The sequence below is a fragment of the Phyllobates terribilis genome, unplaced genomic scaffold (assembly GCF_046119375.1).
Source record: "Phyllobates terribilis strain yellow unplaced genomic scaffold, ASM4611937v1 Scaffold_36__1_contigs__length_13169755, whole genome shotgun sequence".
NCBI lineage: Eukaryota > Metazoa > Chordata > Amphibia > Anura > Dendrobatidae > Phyllobates > Phyllobates terribilis.
In genome coordinates this window covers 7381067-7402919 of record NW_027362796.1, presented here as the reverse complement: position 1 = coordinate 7402919, position 21853 = coordinate 7381067, and the positions used below count along the sequence as shown (strand labels likewise).

The 21853-nt window shown below is 44.0% G+C and overlaps 1 protein-coding gene across 1 annotated transcript; it reads right to left on the bottom strand.

The window, feature by feature from the left end:
• Nucleotides 1-150: 150 nt before the first annotated feature.
• On the bottom strand, nucleotides 151-20899 carry LOC141182899 (uncharacterized). Its single transcript, XM_073661013.1, has 12 exons — nucleotides 20818-20899; nucleotides 16783-17083; nucleotides 11075-11222; nucleotides 10766-10945; nucleotides 10559-10682; nucleotides 10378-10475; nucleotides 10092-10182; nucleotides 1756-1913; nucleotides 869-1018; nucleotides 563-739; nucleotides 356-479; nucleotides 151-272 (listed from the first exon to the last, which is right to left on the bottom strand). The coding sequence occupies exons 3-12, from the start codon at nucleotides 11150-11152 to the stop codon at nucleotides 151-153; spliced, it is 1302 nt and encodes a 433-aa protein (XP_073517114.1). The 5' UTR covers nucleotides 11153-11222; nucleotides 16783-17083; nucleotides 20818-20899.
• Nucleotides 20900-21853: the final 954 nt, after the last annotated feature.

Here is a 21853-nt window from a genome sequence, read left to right as displayed (position 1 = left end):
CAGACAGATGGAGAAGTCACATCTATGATCAACTCTAATCCTGCCATCTCCACCGTTCTCATTACACAAAAGGAAAACACATAATACTGGTGGATAAAACAAGACTGAACACAAGACCTTCACAGCCGTCTACACATCATAGGGGAGATCTCATGACACCTTCTCTCCATCTACCTGATGATCCTGAGGAACATTGGGATCTTCTTGTTTACAGTCCTGTGGAAGAAGAGGACGGGGACATCTCTCTGGTGTTGTCCTCTTACTGGATAGATCTGTAGGAAACACATACAGGGACTGAATTCATTCTTTACATACAGATAATTATAGGCCGTGTGTATTTAGTCCTGTCTATTACCTGGTGATGTGAGGGGCTGGGGAACCTCCATCATGACGTCTTTGTACAAATCTTTGTGTCCTTCTAAATACTCCCACTCCTCCATGGAAAAATAGACAGTGACATCCTGACATCTTAGAGGAACCTGACACATACAATGATACAGTCACCCCCCCAATCATTTAATAGCGTTACTGTATAATGTCCCAGCATTCCCAGCAGTGTCACCTCTCCAGTCAGCAGCTCAATCATCTTGTAGGTGAGTTCTACGATCTTCCGGTCATTGATGTCATCATGTATGAAGGGGTGAGATTGAGGCCCTGTGATTGGGCTCAGGGGTCTTTCCCATCCCTCAGACACAGGGTCCTGACAGCACTCACTAGAGGTCTTCACTAATATGTAATCCTGGTTATGGAAAGACATATAAATAAATCTCACTACAGAAATTTCCAGAGTCCTCACCACTCCAGTTCTGTCCATCTGTTATTCCCATAGATAAGAATGATGTAATGTGACGTCATCAGAATCTCTCACCTCTCCAGTAAGCCGGAAGAGGATCTCTAGGGTGAGGTGTAATATCCTCTCCGCTATTTTGTCCCTGTCCATATCCATCTTTGATGGTTCCATAAGGAAAATTCTCTTACATACAAGATCTTCACTGAGAGGATCTGATATTGTAGGGACCTGAATGAGAAGATGATGAGCCGATGTAACATCATAAAAACCCTGTGTAATAATACAATTACTGGAGATAATAAGGGAAACATATGAGGAGATTTATTATTTTACAGTATTTAGTTTTCTGCTTTACATCTAGTAATAAAACTTATATATTTTAGGCCACAAACAAGCAGTTTCTTCCTTGAAGTCTGCAGCTGAACACGTTTCTCATAGACTCATCTTCCATAAAGCTAATACTCGTCTGATTTACGGACACTGGAATCAGCATTAGCAATACTGCAGGAGATATTCATTACACGTGACATGAGAAATAACTACTTCATGAGAACAACATCTTCATCTTCTACTACGGCTCTTGAAACATATTTAGCCAGAGTCCGTCACTGACTACATCTCCACCGGCCGTCTATATGAATGTTTCCCGTCTTCCCCGGACTGTAATCTTCTATCACGTTAGTTCTCATGTCTGAACAGAAAAAAGGCTTCTCCTCTGTGTGACTTCTCTGGTGATTAACAAAATTTGATTTCTGGTTAAAAAATTTCCCACACTTGAAACAAAAAAATCTATTCTCTGATGTGTGAATGTTTTGATGTTTAAGAAAAGACTTTTCAAGGAAAAAACTATTTCCACATTCTGAACATGAAAATGGCTTCTTTGCTTTAGGAGCAATTTCTTTTTTAAAGCTCATTTTGTGACTTTGATTTTCCTTAGTAGTCGGTAATGAATCAGAAGACAGGACCTGTTTCATAGGATCAGATGACAGATCTTTGCTGTGAAGGGATGATGGTATATCTGGAGTAATGGCATTCACTTCAATTGTATCCTGTGGGATCTCAAGATCATCTGATTTAAAAATTGAAGATGTCAGCTGTCCCTCTGATCTCCTGGTACAGTCATCTGCCAAGAAGAAAACCAATTATTATTTATGAATAGCATATCCTTAAAATTTATATTGTTGAATATTTCTAATTAAACTCTACGTAAAAATGTACTTTATGTAAAAGTATCATTATTTACCAAGAAAACATCGCAGAAAAATCAGCCTTAGGGTATGTGCACACGATGCAGAAATGCTCAGGATTTTTTCCTGAGCGTTTCAGCATCTCTCTGGCAGGAAAAAACGCATGCGGATTGTACATGCGGTTTCCTGCCAGGGACATGCGGAAATGAAGCGGTCTTCACTTTCATTTCCGCAGACGGGTTGACAAGCGCCTCCCAAGCGATTTTAGCATCACTTGGAAAGTGCTTGTCAACTTTACACTATATAAATCCATGCAACCGGCATGGATTTATATAGTGTGTGAATGTCAAAAAATAAAAAATAAATCTATACTTTACCCTCTGATGGCCCCCGGTGTCCTGCTTCATCGGTCCCGGCTGCCGGCAGTGAAGACTTTAGGACCTTCCGACGTCAGCGTCACGTGACCCGTCACATGACTCTGACGTCAGCGAAGGTCCTTCATTCAACCGCGAAGTGCCCGGGAAGACAGCAGGATGCAGCGCGGGCCGTCAGAAGGTGAGAATACATATATTTTTTATTTTATTCTTTTTTTTTTAATGGTACCTGGTTCTGGATGCGAGTCCCCTCATCCACACCCGGGTACCATCCGCACATTAGACCGCATGAAAAGCGCATCAACATATACAGTGATGCGGATTCCATGCGGTCTAATGCAAGTCAATGGCGGCAAAAGAGCAGCGTTTCCGCAAAATTAATTGACATGCTGCGGATTTTTGACCGCAGCGTTTACGCTGCGGAAAAATCCGCATCATGGGCACAGCACATGCGGATTTCAATTGGGGAACATTGCTGCCCTTCTACCATGCGTTTTTCATGCGTTTCCGCGGCGTTTACGCAACTGCAAAAACGCCGCGGAAACGCATGAAAAACGCATCGTGTGAACTCAGCCTTACTAACACCAAATCAGATAACAAATGCTTTAGCATTTTAGTGTTGGTTGGGTGTACTGGGGTGTCTGGTCTGTCCATGTGGGGTGCACTTATATAGTGCTGGGCAGCCCTCCTGATCTAATAGTATGGGCATCATCACTATTCTAAGCCAGACACTGGGCATCACACCTACCTGTGTGACTGGAGTCCTATGCAAGCTTCATCTGTGTGCATCTTTTTTTTTTTTTTAAATCAGATATTTTTTATTAAAAGACTTTTTATAACATTATACATAAACAACAGTGAGGCATCACTAAACTAGCAGTGCCTCTCAAGACCCACCCGTTCCCCTTCCCCCCACCCATAACAGCCCCAAGAACCATATGGCAAAAAACTAATTTTGTTGCAAACCGTATACCATCATATAGCTTATCCGACTGTTAAAGCATTACTAGTTTGATCCATGGGTACAGAGCTTAGTATCTGATAATCAGTAATTAGTTATACAGAACATGAGAGACCACAACATTTTAAATTCAAGTGATATTTAAAATAGACATAATATGATAACCATGAAACATATTCCATTTACCCCAGATTTTATCACATTTACGTATAGCCTTCCGCTTTTTGTACACTCCCTCTTCTAATCTCAATAAAAGAGGCATTCTATCCTAAAATTCCTGGAGCCTGAGAGGGGAGGGATCCAACCAATGTGCAGCTATAAGCTTTCTGACCTGGTATAGAGTCCTCTTAACAGCTATTATTTCATCCTCTTCACATCCTATTATTTCTACAAGGCCTAATACACACACTTTAGAATATAGGGGTAAATTACACTCAAACACATCATTAATGTATTGCACACACTCATTCCAGAATACAGCGACCCTCCTACACAACCACATCATATGCATAAGATCTGCTCCTTCCTCTCCACATTTTGGTCACGTACTGTCATTCCTTGCCCCAATGCGCTGTAGAAATTTGGGGGTTCTATATACCCTATGTAATAAGTACAACTGTGAAAGTCTATGTGCCTCACATGTAGATAGAATCGGAACACTCTCCACCACATCTTCCAACTCCTCTGAGGATATAGTACCAATGTCGCGTTCCCACCTCTCCTTAACATTTAAGGGTCTGTCCCACTGAAATTGCTGCATAAGTATCCCGTAAATTCTGGAAATCAATCCCTTCCCACCTCTATGGCATAGTAGCGTATTAAACAGTATATGATGTTGGATTTTACTCTGCATATATCACAGCTGTACAAACCATGCGTGCCTCAATTGGAGATAAAAGTAAAAACTAGTTTGTGGAATACAATATTCTTCTTTTATCTGTTGGAACGATTTAAATATTTCCATCTCTAATATTTGCGCCACATTAGTTATTCCCAATTTTCACCATATTCCAAATCCTTTCAGTTTATGGATCTCTGGAAGGCCCGCATTATGCTACAGCAGAGTAAAAGGAGTAAAGTCTTTTATTCCCAACAACAATTTTATTTTCTGCCACGTTTTCCCCATAAGTGTTAGGGTCGGGAGGTGTCTCCTAGCATCCCACCCCGAGATTCCTGTTTCTAGAAAGGAGGTAATTGGCAGATTGTGTGATAATAGACGTATCAGTTTATCTAGGTTCCCCTGGATTAACCAGAGCTGTTGCATTTGAGAAGCTAGAAAATATATCCATGGATTAGGTGCGGCTAGTCCCCCCTGATCTTTGGGCCTTTGAAGTGTATCCAAGCTGATTCTGGCCACCCCTTTTTTCCAGATCAATTCCCGAAACAGTGCCTGAAATTTATAAAATATTCTCATGGGGATCCAAACCAGTGAATTATGAAGGATATATAATAATTGGGGCATTAACACCATTTTAATTAAGTTAGTTCGACCTACCATTGATAGGGGAAGTTTGCTCCAAGTATTGGCCTTTTGTTCAAATTTAGTAAGCAGTTCAAGTAAATTTAAAGAAATATAATCTCCGATAGATGAGGTCACTCTAACTCCAAGATATTTAAATTCTCGCGCCACTTTCAAGCAAGTACTCCCTACCCTAGTATTCTGAGACAAACCATCAACCGGCATAAGAACTGATTTGTCCCAATTAATCCGTAAGCCGGAATGATCTCCAAACTCCCTTATTAAATTCATAGCTGTCGTCAGAGATTGCTCCGTGTCACCCAAAAACAACAGAAGGTCGTCAGCGTATAGGGCCATCCGCTCCTCCAGTGTTTTGTAGCGGAAACCCTGAATTTCACTGCTGGAACGAAGCTCAACAGCCAACGGCTCCACAGCCAGGGCGAACAGTAGGGGAGACAACAGGCAGCCTTGACGCGTGCCCCTGCCCATTTCGATGCTACCAGAAAGACTACCATTAATTCTAATCCGAGCTAGCGGATTGTTATATAGAAGCCGTACCCAGGCCCGAAACCCAGTACCGAACCCCATTTTTCGCAAAACAGCCCATAAATACTCCCATTCGACACTATCAAAAGCCTTAGCGGCATCAAGTGATAGTACTGCCCTACCACCCTTATTTTGTGACTGCATTTGTAGATTAAGAAACAGCCGAGGCAAGTTAATTGCCGTCGACTTGGCCGGTATAAACCCAGTTTGGTCTTCTGCAACCAGATGTGTAATAACCGCCACCAATCTGGTAGCCAAGACCTTAGCTAAAATTTTAACATCTACCGAGAGTAAGGATATTGGCCTATATGATTCGGGGTTTAGGGCATCCTTTCCAGGTTTTGGAAAAAGAACTATGTTAGCCTCCCTCATTGAAGTCGGCAAAACCCCCCCCTCCCTCGCTTCCTTAAACACTTCCTGTAACCTGGGAAGTAAAACCCCCCCAGCCTCCTTATAAATTTCCGCGGGGATCCCATCAGCACCAGGGGCTTTGTTATTTTGAAAAGCTTTTAAAGCTTCCTGCATCTCCTCCAGGGTGATTGGTGCATCTAGTTGCTCTCTCTGGCTATCTGTCAGACTTGGTATTTGCATATCATGAAGGTATAGATCTATGTCCCTTTGCGCCTTAGTCAGTTTGGATGCATATAATTGTCTATAGAACCGAAAAAATTCTTCCATTATAGCCTTTGAATCATTAATTACCACACCCTTAGTATCCCTGACAGCTGTAATCATAGGAGCCCCAGCTTGGGCCCTAGCTATAGTGGCTAGCAGGTGCATTGCACTTTCTCCCTCCACACAAAACCGCTGTCTAAGAAAGAATCGTCTACGTTCTGCTTGTTTCAATATATGGTCATTTAGTGTAGCCTGTGCCCGCGTCCAGCGTTCCCCATTCTCCACGATTGGAGACTCAACATACCCCTGTTCCAGTATGTCTACTTCCCTCCGCAACTCCTGAGTACGAGCCCTGTTTTTGGATTTGATCACGGAAATTTCCTTAATCAGGATCCCCCTTAAGAACGCCTTCATGGCTTCCCATACCGTATTTAAAGGAGCAGAGCCTATATTGTCTCTAAAGAAATGAGCCAATTTACCTTCTAAATCTAACTGTTCCCCGAATACGTCCAGCCAGCAAGGACCAAACCTCCACAATGCCCTTCTGTTTATGATGCCAGGATCTACCCCCAGAACAACCAATAATGGAGAATGATCAGATAACAATCTTGTGCAGTATTCTACTTTAGTGACTAGAGGGACCAGATGACTATTTCCCAGAGCCAGGTCAATTCTGGACAGAGAGGAATAGGATGCCGAATAACACGAACACTGTTTAACACTAGGGAAACGAACCCGCCACACATCCACCATATTGACTCCCTGTAGGACCCCTGCCAACGATGTCTCCCGAGCAGCCCCTCCCCCCACACTTATCAAGCTCAGCGTGTAGATACATATCAAAATCACCGATAACCAACAGGGGTATAGTAGCAAATTCCGTTATCCACGGGAATAGTTGTCGTAGAGTCTGTATAGAGAAAGGTGGAGGAACATACAGAGCAATTAGGCAAATTCTAAGCCCAGCCACTCTGCACACTAGACACACATACCTACCCTCTCTGTCACAAATACTTCCCTCACATTCAAAGGGCAAATTCGGATGAATCAATACACTAACCCCTCTAGAGTATGTACTATGTATAGAGTGATAGGCCGGCCCCCTCCAAAGCTTGCTCAGTGCCGCAGCGGCCTCCGTATTGCAATGCGTTTCTTGCAGACAGATTATCGACTCCCGATATTCCTTAAGATATTTAAGTGCCGCATATCTTTTGTTGTGATCTCCCATACCTCTAATATTCCAGGATACTACATTAATCTGCTTAACCATGTTTTAATGATTAAAGATGAACTGTCACATGTCCCCCTCTGTACCCACACGTGTGTCTGATCATCAAGATTATGGTATTGTAATAATACACAGTCTGCACCAATCAAAGTAAATTCTGTTCTTTTACCCCCCCTCACTACCTCATTTAACATCCCCCTCCCTTGATCAAATGAATACCAACAGCCGTAACATATCTGTTTGCATCTTTAATACTAGGCAACCACCCCATCCATGAATTGGTACGATTGTGAGTGGTTGCTCCACCAGTATTTTGCACCTGCGCTGCCCCCACCTTTATCATGGGGGTCTGCGGCATCCTGCTAGTGCATTTGTTATATGATTTGGTGTTAGTAAGGCTGTATCTTTTTCTGTGATTTTTTTTTATTTTGCCCTATGTTAGCCGTCATTATTCACCAACACAATAACAGTTCACAGTCTAATAGAAAACCTCATAGGATGAACCAGTAGATCGTAGTGTTCAACTGTTTGTTAATTCTGCCTCCCAAATATGGAATAAAAAGCCACCAAACAATATTATGTAGGTGAAATAATACCAATAAAAACTTATACTCATCTCACAAAAAACAAGTCCCCACTCATGTCCATCATCTGTCAGTGGAAAACCAGAGGTTTCCACATTATTAGTGGCTCAAAGGCTATTGAAAAGCAACATGGCTTCCATAAACCAATCCAGCAATATCCACGCTCCCAAAGTCAAATCTCCCCCTCGCTTCGGAGGCATGCAGTGCGCCCAAACCACATTTAGCAGCCATGTATTTGGCATTACTATAGTGAGAAGAACCCACTTAATTTACGGTGTGTGTCTCCTGGAGCACAATCTGGGCACTATGTGTTGGGTAATGAAATTATATATTTGTAATTTTCACTCTCCAACATCCACTGCGTGCTAATTTCTGGAAAGTGCCTGTGGAGTCAAAATAGTCACTATTCCTATAGATTACTTCACTGAGGGTTATAATTTCCAAAATGGAGTCACTTTATGGGGATTTCTACTGCTCTGGTTTTCTGCAATTTGGTCACATTAGGGCTTCTGCAAATGGTGTGTCCCATCTCCTCTGGGATCTGCTCCTGCGACGTCTGCTTCTGTCACCAGGAGCCGCCTTATTCATCCTGCAGGCGGCGCTGGTGATGGAGGAGACGTCAGAACTAGAAGCTCTGGGCGGCCCAGGCTCTGTCCAGCCACTAAGATTAGGGTGCCTGGGACCTGTAGTACTATCCAGTCTGGCAATATGGGTGTGTGTGCTGTCCAGCTGGAGTCATCTGCTTCCTTGCTTCAGCCAACTGGAAAGCACCGCACCCTACTAAAGCTGGAAGCATATTGCCGGAAGCTGCCAGATACAGCCTTGTTCTCCTCTGGTTCAGTCCTCTGTGCTCAGCTCCCGGCTTGTGTATTTGCTTCCTGCTGTGACCTCGGCCCGTTTACGGACTACTTTTGTGTGATTTTGTATTTTCTCTGCTCTCCTGGTTCTGACCCGGCTATCTGACTATTCTTCTTGGCATCTCACACCACAGAACATTAGTTAACACTGTGGCCCAAGCTTAGGGGGTCTCTCTCTAAGTACAAATCCATGTAGAGGGGTTAAAGGCAAACCCTGGGATCTGGATAATGGAGTAGATAGCGCTAAGCCTGTTCGTGGTGGCCATCTTTTGAGCTGCCAGGTGACAACGAACAGTGTCCCCAATACATTGTGTCTGCACACTATCCCAGCAAGATCTGCATTCAAATAGCTAAATGGCGCTCCTTCCCTCCTTATCCGTGCTATGTACCCAGACAATAGTGTACAAACGAATATAGGGTATTGTCAGATCCAAGAGAAGTTGGAATATTATTTGTAAGATCCATTTGTTTCCTATTATCCTTTGTGAAGAATTCCAAAATTATCACCACATAAAGTGACACACGTCAGATTTGAAAAATGGGCCCAGATAGGAACACAAAACTGTCTGCAGGAAGGGGTTAAATCAGAGTATTTTGGGCACTAACTACTATAGTCAAAAACTGTGACTATAGACAATAACACATCTACTGAAACGATCAAACTCAACAGTCTCCATCAGTAATAAATGAGTAACTAGTGGTGAAACCTCTCTGGGGTAATTGGAGTATGGGGCTCGGTGGCTCTTGGCAATCTAAACTATCGTAAGGGACAATATTTTCTATCAGATGAGTTTCAAGAAGAAATATTACACATTCAAAGAGAACTTTTTATAATAATGCAGAGCTGAGGTGTCTTAAATTTAGCTTAGAGATATATCATGGCACAGGTGTAATGTTTTTTGTTTAGTTTATCACAATCCTGTTTGAAATTAGTCGGTTTTAAAAGAAATTGAAAAGTCAGGATAAAGGGAAACTCTGCTGTTATTGGACAGAAATTCACACTTGGCCCTCACTGCACATTTAATGTTGTTGATCATAAAAGTGAAGTTTGGCCAGAAAGACTAGACCTGGTCTTGTAGAGCCCATAAGAGCACATTCAGCAGCACAGAAGGGAGAGAAGGTAGATTCATCCAATAAGATATCAGGGTTCTAGGAAGCCAACAGCATCATTACCCTCCGCTTTCTCTTACAGGCCCATCATAATATTTTTCTTCAAGTAATTTTCTGGCTTTGTGGTTTACAGATCTGGGCAGGTAACGTCTCCTAATCACACGGAGTAGGTGGATCCTCCAGGTTGTAAGTTCTATGGAAAAGGGTTTCAATGCCCAAAATCATTTGAACAGTTTTGGGTGGAAGAGAATGTTGTGGTCTAGAGGCAAAATGGTGATCACACAATTGTAATACGGCCGGACTACACCACCGATAAAGCAGCCACAGCCGGTGACTGAGAAGAATCTGTGACTTCTCAGCATTTAGTGGTTACTACTCACCTGGGTAGTCATATGTAGGAATCTCCTCTTTACACCGCTCATCACCCCTTACATATGTCTCTGTAGTATTAATATGGGTCAGATCTTCACCCTGAAACAAATATTGTAAGTCACAAACAGATGAGAAGTCACATCTATGATCGGCTGTAATCCTGCCATCTCCACCGTTCTCATTACACAAATAGAAAACACATAATACTGGTGGATAAAACAAGACTGAACACAAGACCTTCACAGCCGTCTACACATCATAGGGGAGATCTCATGACACCTTCTCTCCATCTACCTGATGAGCCTGAGGAACATTGGGATCTTCTTGTTTACAGTCCTGTGGAAGAAGAGGACGGGGACATCTCTCTGGTGTTGTCCTCTTACTGGATAGATCTGTAGGAAACACATACAGGGACTGAATTCATTCTTTACATACAGATAATTATAGGCCGTGTGTATTTAGTCCTGTCTATTACCTGGTGATGTGAGGGGCTGGGGAACCTCCATCATGACGTCTTTGTACAAATTTTTGTGTCCTTCTAAATACTCCCACTCCTCCATGGAAAAATAGACGGCGACATCCTGACACCTTATAGGAACCTGACACATACAATGATACAGTCATCCCCCCGATCCTTTCATTGTGTTACTGTATAATTTCCCAGTATTCCCAGCAGTGTCACCTCTCCAGTTAGCAGCTCAATCAATTTGTAGGTGAGTTCTAGGATCTTCTGCTCATTGATGTCCTCATGTATCATGGCTTGAGATGGAGGCCCTGTGAATGGGCTCAGGGGTCTTTCCCATCCCTCAGACACATGGACCTGACAGCGCTCACTAGAGGTTTTCTTCACTACTGTGTAATTCTGGTTATGGAGAGACACATTAATAAATCTCACTACAGACATTTCCAGAGTCCTCACCTCTCCAGTTCTGTCCATCTGTTATTCCCATAGATAAGAATGATGTAATGTGACGTCATCAGAATCTCTCACCTCTCCAGTAAGCCGGAAGATGATCTCTAGGGTGAGGTGTAATATCCTCTCCGCCATCTTGTCTCTGTCCAAATCCATCTTTGATGGGTAAAATCAGGAAAATTCTCTTTAATAGATCTTCACTGAGAGGATCCGATATTGTATGGACCTGAATGAGAAGATGATGAGCCGAATACAATTACTGGAGATAATAAAGGGAAACATATGAGGAGATATATTATTTTACAGTATTTAGTTTTCTGCTTTACATCTAGTAATAAAGCCTATATATTTTAGGCCACAGACAACAAGCAGTTTCTTCCTTGGAGTCTGCAGCTGAACACGTTTCTCATAGACTCATCTTCCTTATTGCTAATTCTCGTCTTATTTACCGACACTGGAATCGGCATTAGCAATACTGCAGGAGATATTCATTACACGTAACATGAGAAATAACTACTTCATGAGGACGACATTCATCTTCTACTATGGCTCTAGAAACATATTTAGCCAGAGTGCTTCACTGACTACATCTCCACCGGTCGTCTATATGAATGTTTCCCATCTTCCCTGGACTGTAATCTTCTATCACGTTAGATCTCATGTTTGATTCACACACAGAAGTTTGAGGCTTTGACACAGGGTAAGGTTTTTAATATTATACAGAGTAGGACTATCCCGAATGGGTTCACCTTGCCATGGTGTGATAGCTTTCATGCTATTTTTGATCAAAAACAGACCGCCAGGGGGAGCCGCCTGAAAAATGCTCGAGTTTCCCATAGACTTACATTGGGCTCGTTGCTCGGGTCTGGGACTGATGCTTGGCTTTGATATCTGACTTTTCTCACACATCAGAATAAGAATCACAATTACTAAGCATTATCATGGTTAATCTCATAAGCCAAGAAAAACCTGTAGGGACACTGAACTTTTTATTATTAATTATTATTATTATTACTATTATCCTTTCTAACCAAAACTATGTGACACAGATGCCTTACCATTAAACTGTAGGTTTATTATTTGATTATTTAGGTAGTGATATATAATTATAATAATTACATAGCAAAAGTAAATTGGGAGTTTGCAGCCAGTTCTTGGGTGGATGGAAAGAAAAATTGACAATAAAGAAATGTTATCATTAGACCCCTTTAAGAAATTATGCAAATGAACAGTCACTTGGAAATAGATATGTAGTAAATTAGTACCTCCCAATTTACTTTGGCTATGTAATTTACCATGCAAATACACAGCGTGTCTGAAACTCTTAACACGTCAGGATGACAATCAAAATGTCAGATATTAAAAGTAAAACACCCCTGTAGTTTGTGTGCTAAATAGGGATAGTTAAAAAAATAATAATATTTCTATTGGGATTTGAACTGTGACACTTTAGTTTCAGAGGCTGATGCCTTACCATTGAGCTATCCAGGCAAGTGATAGTAACTAGCAGCTTTTCTTATCTTATGAGATCAACCATGAAAATACTCAGGGTGACTAAAAGTCATTGTGATTCTGATTCTGATGTTTGAAGAAAGTCACACATCAGACTCACACATCAAAATCAAACATCATTTGAATTTGTCTTGCTTGCAGTCTGTGCATAAGTCCCAATGAGTTTCAATCAGATTTGCACTGAAAAGCATATAACCAGATGGAACTCCTAGGTTTCTTCAACTGAGTTAATAGCTCAGTGGTTAGTGCACTGGTGTCTTGATACAGAATTTTAGGTTCAAGTCCCATCAGCGAACAGTGACTTTTTTTTTTATTATTATTATTATTACTACAGTTGTAAAAGTCACTTATCAAAATCACTTTTCAGAAACACTTGTCAGACAGGGTATTTAGCCTCAAACTGACATCATTATGATGTTTAATTTTGATATCTGATCATGTCCTAAAATGGACACTGTACTCCTGTAACTGTGTTAACCCCTCTAGTTGCTGGATGCTTCTGGAGCACAACACTTCCTGTCTCATGTGCTTGTGTTACTGCTAATAGTTGCTGAATGCTTTTAAAGCAACAGCACTACTTCTGCATGTCACACTCTGCAACAGCACTACTTCTGCATGTCACAACGGGCATTGCAGAAAATGACCTTGGTGGATGACGTTCAGGCCTTGCTAACGGTGTTTGAAAGGGTAGCTGAGAGGGAGAAACTTGCGCCAGAGCAGTGGGCTGAGGTATTGGCGCCATACTTGACGGGAGAGCCCCAGAAGGTGTACTATGATTTAGCTTTGCAGGACGCCAAAGGGTATGGCAAGCTAAAAACTGAGATTCTCGCTTACTTGGGGGTGACAATGACTATCAGGGCGCAGTGGGTTCACCGCTGGGGTAATCACCGGGACAAACCACTTAGCTTCCAAATGTTTGACCTGTTGCACCTGGTCCAGAAGTTGCTGGTACCGGATTCCCCTACACCTGCGCAGATGGTAGAGCGGGTGGTGATGGACCGGTTTGTGCACTCCCTGCCAAGGCCCATACAGGCTTGGGTTGCCCAGGGTGATCCCTGGAATGCGGATGACCTGGTTGGACTGGTCAAGAGATACCAGGGGGTTGAAGGTTCCTTGGGAAGGCAGCCCACTCCATACTGGGGTTCCCAACAGGGGGCGGAGACTCAAAAGGGGGTGGGCCATCCAAGGTCCAAAGGGGCGGGGGAGGTGGTGCCTAAGGTCCCTACAGGTGATGTTGTTTACTGGAGGTGCCACGGCCCAGGCCATATAGGCGCCCATTGTCCGCTGAGCCGATGGACTGCAGCATAGGACGCCATTGTTCATATTAAGCTTATCCGACCTGCAGTGTGAAATGTCAACCCAGCGAGGGGCCACAAGCATGTGTTGTGAAGGTGAACAGACAGGAGGTAACGGCACTGCTAGAATCCGGGAGTCTGGTGACCCTTATGATGGCCACCCTTCCTCTTCAAATGATCCCGGGGAAAAAAAGTTGGCGATCGGTGCATTCATGGTAATGCTAAGGACTAGCCCATGGCCAGAGTAGATATTGAAATGGCTCACGGTACTGAGTCCCACGAGGTTGGCGTCGTTCAGGACTTGTTGCACCCTTTTACTATAGGCTGGGACTTTTGTTTGTTTTGGGATGTGTGGGGGAAGAGTTCTAAGTTCGCTGGCTCAGATAAGAAACCAGTTAACCCTGAGGAGGTATCACCACACCCAGAGTCAGACAGGTTTCCCATTTGTGTCCTTATTGGGGATAAGGAGGTAGTGCCCCCCGAGTTTGCCATTCCGGAGTTAGGGGTGACCAGTGAGAATTTTGGGTTTGCCCAACATAGGGACCCAACTCTGAAGGAAGCCTTTAATAATGTCACTGTTATAAATGGGGTTACACAGGAGCCGGGGGTTGACACAAGGTTTCCCCATTTTATGATGAGTGGGGAGTCGTACCGGGTCAAGAAAGTGAGGGAGGAGCGAGTGGAGCAGTTAATAGTGCCAGGCCCCTATAGACAGAAGGTGTTGGACATGGCCCATTGACATGTCTTGGGGAGATATCTGGGAGTGGAAAAAACGCAGGAATAGATTGTGCAGAGGTTCTATTGGCCCGGATGTAAGTATTGCAAGTCTTGCCCTACACGCCAGTTAACCGCCCCCACCTCTCACTTTCGAAGTCCCCTTGTGCCTTTGCCCATTATTGTAGAGCATTCAAGAGAATTGCTATGGAAATTGGTTGGTCCCCTGATTGAATCTGCTCGTGGGCAACATCAAAATACACTGCTCAAAAAAATAAAGGGAAAACTCAAATAACACTTCCTAGATCTGAATGAATGAAATATTCTCATTGAATACTTTGTTCTGTACAAAGTTGAATGTGCTGACAACAAAATCACACAAAAATCATCAATGAAATCAAATTTATTAACCAATGGAGGCCTGGATTTGGAGCCACCCCCAAAATTAAAGTGGAAAAACACACTACAGGCTGATCCAACTTTGATATGTCGTTAAAACAAGTCAAAATGAGGCTCAGTATTGTGTGTGGCCTCCACGTGCCTGTTTGACCTCCCTACAACGCCTGGGCATGCTCCTGATGAGGTTGTGGATGGTCTGCTGTGGGATCTCCTCCCAGACCTGGACTAAAGCATCCGCCAACTCCTGGACAGTCTGTGGTGCAATGTGACGTTGGTGGAAATTTGCTCACTGAGTTCCTTTGGAGCTTGTGAATCCAGTCTGGAAATCCACTCACTTTCCATTTTGAGGATACATCTAATGAGATCACCTCCTCTCACATTGGGTTTAACCACCTCAATGATGCAAAAGGAGATGTCTCTGGTTTCACCTCAATGTACACTGTTCATGTGTCTCACTAATGAGGTGTCCCGGCCATGGCGTATTTCGCCCAAATGCCCCCCCCACAATCCTCTTGGTCGTGCATACATAGAATCATAGAATGGTAGAGTTGGAAGGGACCTCCTGGGTCATCTGGTCCAACCCCCTGCTCAAAGCAGGATTCACTAGATCATCTCAGACAGATGTCTGTCAAGCCCCTGTTTGAAGACGTCCATTGAAGGGGAACTCACCACCTCTCGTGGCAGCCTGTTCCACTCATTAATCACCCTAACTGTCAAAAAGTTTTTTCTAATATCTAATCTGTGTCTCCTCCCATTTAGTTTCATCCCATTGCTTCTAGTCTTTCCTTGTGCAAATGAGAATAAAGATGATCCTTCTACAATGTGACAGCCCTTGACATATTTGTAGACAGCTATTAAGTCTCCTCTCAGTCTTCTTTTTTGCAAGCTAAACATTCCCAAATCCTGCAACCGTTCCTCATAGGACATGGTTTGCAGACCAGTCACCATTCTGGTCGCTCTTCTCTGAACTTGCTCCAGTTTGTCGATGTCTTTTTTAAAATGTGGTGCCCAAAACTGTACACAGTATTCCAGATGAGGTCTGACCAAAGAGGAGTAAAGACCGATAATGACTTCACGTGATCTAGACTGTATGCTTCTGTTAATACATCCCAGAATTGTATTTGCCTTTTTTGCTGCTGCATCACACTGTTGACTCATGTTCAGTCTATGATCTATTAGTATACCTAAGTCTTTTTCACATGTACTGTTGCTTAGCTCTATTCCTCCCATTCTGTATATGCTTTTTTCATTTTTATTGCCCAGATGTAGTACTTTGCATTTTTCCCTGTTAAAAACCATTCTGTTGGTTGCTGCCCACTGCTCCAGTTTATTTAGGTCTTTTTGAATCCTTTCTCTCTCTTCTCTAGTATTAGCTATCCCTCCTAGCTTTGTGTCATCAGCAAATTTAATCAGTTTACCCTCAATTCCTTCATCTAAATCATTGATAAAGATGTTGAACAATACAGGTCCCAGGACGGAGCCCTGTGGTACCCCACTTGAGACATTCATCCAGCTGGATGTGAAGCCATTTACAACCACCCTTTGAGTCCGATCACTAAGCCAGTTATGAATCCACCTAACAGTTGCCTGGTCCATTGCATACTTGGTCATTTTTTCAATAAGGATGATGTGAGATACTTTGTCAAATGCTTTGCTGAAGTCAAGATATACTATATCTACAGCATTTCCCTGATCCACCCAGTCAGTGATTCTGTCATAGAAGGAAATTAAGTTAGTCTGACATGACTTGTTAGTTACAAACCCATGCTGACTCTGGTTAATCACTTCATTCTTATCCATGTACTTACATACATGTTGTTTAATAATTTGTTCAAAGATCTTTCCTGGTATAGAAGTCAGACTCACCGGCCTATAGTTCCCTGGGTCCACCTTCTTCCCCTTTTTGAAGATAGGAACAACATTTGCTCTTCTCCAGTCTTCTGGGACTTCTCCTGTTCTCCAAGAATTTTCAAAGATTATGGAGAGTGGTTCTAAAATTTCTTCTACAATCTCCTTCAGTACTCTGGGGTGTAATTCATCTGGACCTGGAGACTTGAACTCATTTGTTAGCTAAATATTCCCTCACAATCTTTCTGTTTACTGATAACTTGGATTCCTCTATTCCTTTAAAAGGACAGTGAAGATCAGTTGATGTTACATTTTCTTTCTGAGAGAAAACAGATGCAAAATAGGAATTAAAAAGTTCGGCCTTCTCAACATCCTCTCTTACCATTTCTCCATTTTCATCCTGTAAAAATCCTATAGCATCTTTGACTTTTCTTTTACTTTTGACATACCCCCAAAATCCTTTTTTATTGCTTTTGACATCTCTTGCCAGCCTTAATTCATTGTCAGCTTTAGCTAACCTGATACGTGCCCTGCAGGATCTGCAGACTGCATTATAATCTTCTTTAGATATGCCTCCCTCTTTCCATTTAATAAACATTTCTTTCTTTCTTTTTAGCATGTGTTTAAGTTCTGTGTTCATCCATCCTGGTTTCCTTAAATGCTTCCCATTCTTCCTACTTTTCGGGATTGTTAACGATTGTGCTTTGAGAATCTCATTTTTAAAAATTTCCCATCCTTCCTGGACATTTTTGTCCTTAAGGACATCCAGCCATTGGATCCCTCCTATTCTCTTTCTGAGTCTCTTAAAATCTGCCTTTCTAAAATCTAACCTTGAAGTTTGAGTCTTCACATGTCTTCCTCCTCTAGTTATCCAAAATTCTATAATAGCATGATCGCTGCCTCCTAGGGTCCCAGCCACCTTTACCTCCTCAACCATTTCCTCCCTGTTTATAAGGATTAGATCCAAAGTAGCAGATCCCCTTGTTTTCTCCCCCACCTTTTGGAAGATAAAGTTGTCAGCAAGAGAGGATAAGGGGGCAGTTGTATGTGGCCACATATACAAGTCCTGAGGTTTTACAGTTGGAATAATCCCTCTGGAAAAAGGCTTCAACCGTACATGTACAACTTTCTCCACAACTAAAGAAACCACAGATTCTTCTACCTAGCCAAGTTTTTATAGAAACTATGCACTAAACGGTCCATAATTGACCAACCCTTTATGAAAGTTATTGTGGGAGTAGATCCCACAGCACCCTCAGGTCCGGGTCGACCACAAGTACACCCTAGTGTTTTCTGAGGATATTAAAGATATGGTCACTCTGATTGTGACAAGTTCCTACTACTCGTGTTATCCCATATTTTTCTTGGTCTCTTGGTTAGGCATGGAGGAGTGTCCGTCTATCCTGTTTTTCTGCAAACAATTGTGCGTAATCCAAAATGTACTGTGGGTACCTTTTTCCTTGAATCTGGTGTTCATGTCTATTGCCTGTATATTAATATCTGTGACATTAGAGCAGTTTCTACTCAACTGTAAAAATTGGCCCTTGAATATTGCTTGTTTTTTTTTTGTAATTTAATAGTTTATTAGTGCTCATAGGTTAATGGTAGATGAGTGTCCCTACGGTCCCATCCCGTTCTTTCTTGAGTAAGGCAACTGGTAATAATTAAACTCTGATATAAATCTAAGGCCGACTCTATGGATATTGAGTTCCCTGACAAATTCAAGAAATTGCTCACTCGTCTCTGACCAGATGATAAAAATGTTGTCAATATATCTATATCATACCTCAATATATGGATGCCACCACTTATGATCATCACTGAATATTGTGGTTTCCTCCTATGAGCCCAGGAATAGGTTAGCATACGAGGGGGCACAGGGGCTCCCCATCGCAGTACCCCTGAACTGGTGGAAGTACTTCCTGTCAAAAAGAAATATGTTATGAGTAAGAGTGAGTTTTAGAAGATCCTCCATGAAGTCATTATGTCTACTACACTCTATTGATCTCAATTTCAAGAAACGTCTTACTCCTCTGATACCATTCTCATGCGGTATATTACTGTACAAAGCCTCGATATCTAGTAAGGCCTGCTCCCCTACATGCAAGTATACATGCTCGAGGGTATACATGGAGGGGAGCAGGCAAAGGGAAAACCATTTCCCAGAAGGATTATTCCAACTGCAGGACCTCATTCGGTACTGTGGAAATATTATACTGTGTGTGGGGGGATGGTGGTAGTGTAGGAATATAATATACACCTGTTTAAATGGAATGTGTTCATTCCCTTGTAATCTTGACATATTTCATGTTCATCCCATGTGCAAGATACACAAGAAATCCATAATATCTCTCCATATGTTTGGACCTGTATGTTTTTAAGTTCATTCTTTTTATTTATTCCTGATCTTCATCCTTTTTAATACGTCCCGTAACATTAAACTGTGTGGGGGGCATCATACATCCAGCATAAGGGGCATAATGGGGGCATTACACTGTGTGGGGGCATCATACATACTGCATAAGGGGCATTACACTGTGTGGGGGCACCAAACATCCTGCATAAGGAGCATAATGGGGGCATTACACTGTGTGGGGGCACCAAACATCCTGCATAAGGGGCATAATGGGGGCATTACACTGTGTGGGGGCATCATACATACTGCATAAGGGGCATAATGGGGGCATTACACTGTGGGGGCATCATACATCCCCATAAGGGGCATAATGGGGGCATTACACTGTGTGGGGCATCATACATACTGCATAAGGGGCATTACACTGGGTGGGGGCATCATACATCCTGCATAAGGGGCATAATGGGGGCATTACACTGTGTTGAGGCATCATACATCCCGCATAAGGGGCATACTGGGGGCATTACACTGTGTGGGGCATCATACATACTGCATAAGGGGCATAATGGGGGCATTACACTGTGTGCGGCATCATACATACTGCATAAGGGGCATAATCGGGGCATTACACTGTGTGGGGGCATCATACATCCTGCATAAGGGACATAATGGGGGCATTACACTGTGTGGGGGCATCATACATCCTGCATAAGGGACATAATGGGGGCATTACACTGTGTGGGAACATCATACATCCTGCATAAGGGACATAATGGGGGCATTACACTGTGTGGGAACATCATACATCCTGCATAAGGGGCATAATGGGGGCATTACACTGTGTGGGGGCATCATACATCCTGCATAAGGGGCATTACACTGTGTGGGGGGCATAACACATACTGCATAAGAGCCATAATGGGGGCATTACACTGTGTGGGGGCATCTTACATACTGCATAAGGGGCATTACACTATGTGGGGGCATCATACATCCTGCATAAGGGGCATAATGTGGGCATTACACTGTGTTGGGGCATCATACATCCCGCATAAGGGGCATAATGGGGGCATTACACTGTGTGGCGCAACATACATACTGCATAAGGGGCATAATGGGGGCATTACACTGTGTGGGGGCATCATACATTAAGCATAAGGGGCATAATGGGGGCATTACACTGTGTAGGGGCATCATACATCCCACATAAAGGGCATAATGGGGGCATTACACTGTGTGGGGGCATCATACATCCCACATAAAGGGCATAATGGGGGCATTACACTGTGTGGGGGCATCATACATCCCACATAAAGGGCATAATGGGGGCATTACACTGTGTGGGGCATCATACATACTGCATAAGGGGCATAATGGGGGCATTACACTGTGTGGGGGCATCATACATCCTGCATAAGGGGCATAATGGGGGCATTACACTGTGTGGGGGCATCATACATCCTGCATAAGGGGCATAATGGGGGCATTACACTGTGGGGGCAGTAAAGGGGTCCTGTACTATGAGAACAATACGTTTCCTCCCTTCCTGTCTCCATAGTTGGGTCGTATGTATCTATTACAGGAAACAGAACAAAAACCTTATGATTCTTATAAAGGGGCAACACAAGACCCCAAAAGAGTCTCGGTGCTGAAGGGGTTAATGCCCCCTGGGCCCAGTAATGGGGGTCTCCACATACCTCCACCTGCAGAGCCGCCACCACATATATAGCTGCTCTGTGCGCACAGGAGCTGTGATGAGGTCACAGGAGGGGAGGAGTCAGGGGTCACATGATCAGGGGCCTCAGTGGATGCAGGACTCTGCTGTGCTGGTTGTCATGGTGCTGGATGAGCTGAAGTTTATGTGTGGGGTCAGGAGGGGTTTACAGTGTGGATGTAGCAGAGCCGTGTGTGTACGAGGTGTACGGAGCGGAGCCGTGTTTGTACGAGGTGTACGGAGCGGAGCCGTGTGTGTACGAGGCGTACGGAGCGGAGCCGCGTGTGTACGAGGCGTACGGAGCAGAGCCGCGTGTGTACGAGGTGTACGGAGCAGAGCCGTGTGTGTACGAGGTGTACGGAGCGGAGCCGCGTTTGTACGAGGTGTACGGAGCGGAGCCGCGTGTGTACGAGGTGTACGGAGCAGAGCCGCGTGTGTACGAGGTGTACGGAGCAGAGCCGTGTGTGTACGAGGTGCACGGAGCGGAGCCGTGTGTGTACGAGGTGTACGGAGCGGAGCCGTGTGTGTACGAGGCGTACGGAGCGGAGCCGCGTGTGTACGAGGCGTACGGAGCGGAGCCGCGTGTGTACGAGGCGTACGGAGCAGAGCCGCGTGTGTACGAGGCGTACGGAGCAGAGCCGCGTGTGTACGAGGCGTACGGAGCAGAGCCGCGTGTGTACGAGGCGTACGGAGCAGAGCCGCGTGTGTACGAGGCGTACGGAGCAGAGCCGCGTGTGTACGAGGCGTACGGAGCAGAGCCGCGTGTGTACGAGGCGTACGGAGCAGAGCCGCGTGTGTACGAGGCGTACGGAGCAGAGCCGCGTGTGTACGAGGCGTACGGAGCAGAGCCGCGTGTGTACGAGGCGTACGGAGCAGAGCCGCGTGTGTATTAGGTGTACGGAGCGGAGCCGCGTGTGTACGAGGTGTACGGAGCAGAGCCGCGTGTGTACGAGGTGTACGGAGCGGAGCCGCGCGTGTACGAGGCGTACGGAGCGGAGCCGCGCGTGTACGAGGCGTAC